The sequence below is a fragment of the Rhea americana genome, unplaced genomic scaffold (assembly GCF_003343005.1).
Source record: "Rhea americana isolate MKP2758 unplaced genomic scaffold, rheAme1 scaffold_88, whole genome shotgun sequence".
In the NCBI taxonomy this organism is placed as follows: domain Eukaryota; kingdom Metazoa; phylum Chordata; class Aves; order Rheiformes; family Rheidae; genus Rhea; species Rhea americana.
The window spans coordinates 2,245,269-2,246,019 of NW_028187066.1; the positions used below are offsets into that span (position 1 = coordinate 2,245,269).

At 73.8% G+C, this 751-nt stretch overlaps 1 protein-coding gene across 1 annotated transcript in view; it reads left to right on the forward strand.

Annotated features, from left to right (window-relative positions):
• The first annotated feature begins 428 nt into the window (after positions 1 to 428).
• Positions 429 to 751, forward strand: part of RASSF3 (Ras association domain family member 3) — a 52,443-nt gene continuing 52,120 nt past the window's right edge. Inside the window, exon 1 of the mRNA XM_085323836.1 lies at positions 429 to 676. Coding sequence (XP_085179962.1) covers positions 548 to 676 — 129 coding nt within the window. The 5' untranslated portion in view covers positions 429 to 547. The remainder of the gene's footprint in view (positions 677 to 751) is intronic.

Consider the following 751-nt stretch of genomic DNA (forward strand, 5'->3'; position numbering starts at 1 on the left):
ACGAGGCAAGCCCTTCCGTTACAGCTTGCCACGAGTACTTTTGTAATCTATCCTTCCGTTCGCTTCTGTCCACAGAGGAGCGCCCAGTCGGATAAGGACCACGGGGATGCCCGGGAAATGGTTTCTTTAGCCCCCTGCCGCCCTGCGCTGTCTCTGCTTGTGATTAACGAGAGAGGAGGGGAGGCCGGGGATGAGTCCGGGCCGGGCCCCCCGCCGCCAGCCGGGGCTCCCCGCCGCCGGCGGGTCCGGGCTGTGTGTGCCGGCGGGGGCGGGGGGCCTGCAGGGCGCCCCCGCCCTCACCGGCGGCCGGGGCCGAGCAGCGGCGTCGCTGCCCCGCGCAAAGTTGCGCTGCAGGAAGGGCGGCACGGCCGGGCCGGCAGAGGGGAGCGGCCCGGGCAGCTCCTCCTCCCTCTCCTACTCCTCCTTCTCCTCCTCCTCCCCCGGCGGCGTTGGGAGAGGAGCGGCCGCGGCGGGGCCCCATGCGGCGGCCGGGACGGCGCTCTCCGCCGCCGGGCCCCAGCAGCAGCCGCCGCCGCCGCCGCCGCCGATGACCTGGACCAGCAGCATGAGCAGCGGCTACAGCAGCCTGGAGGAGGAGGAGTCCGAGGAGTACTTCTTCACGGCCCGCACCTCCTTCTTCAGGCGGCCCCCGGGCAAGACCAGGGCTGCCCCGCAAGTGAGTGCCGCCGCCCGCTCGGGCCTCCACGTGTCCGCTCCCCTCCCCCGCTGCCCCGCGGCGCGGCGTGGCGAG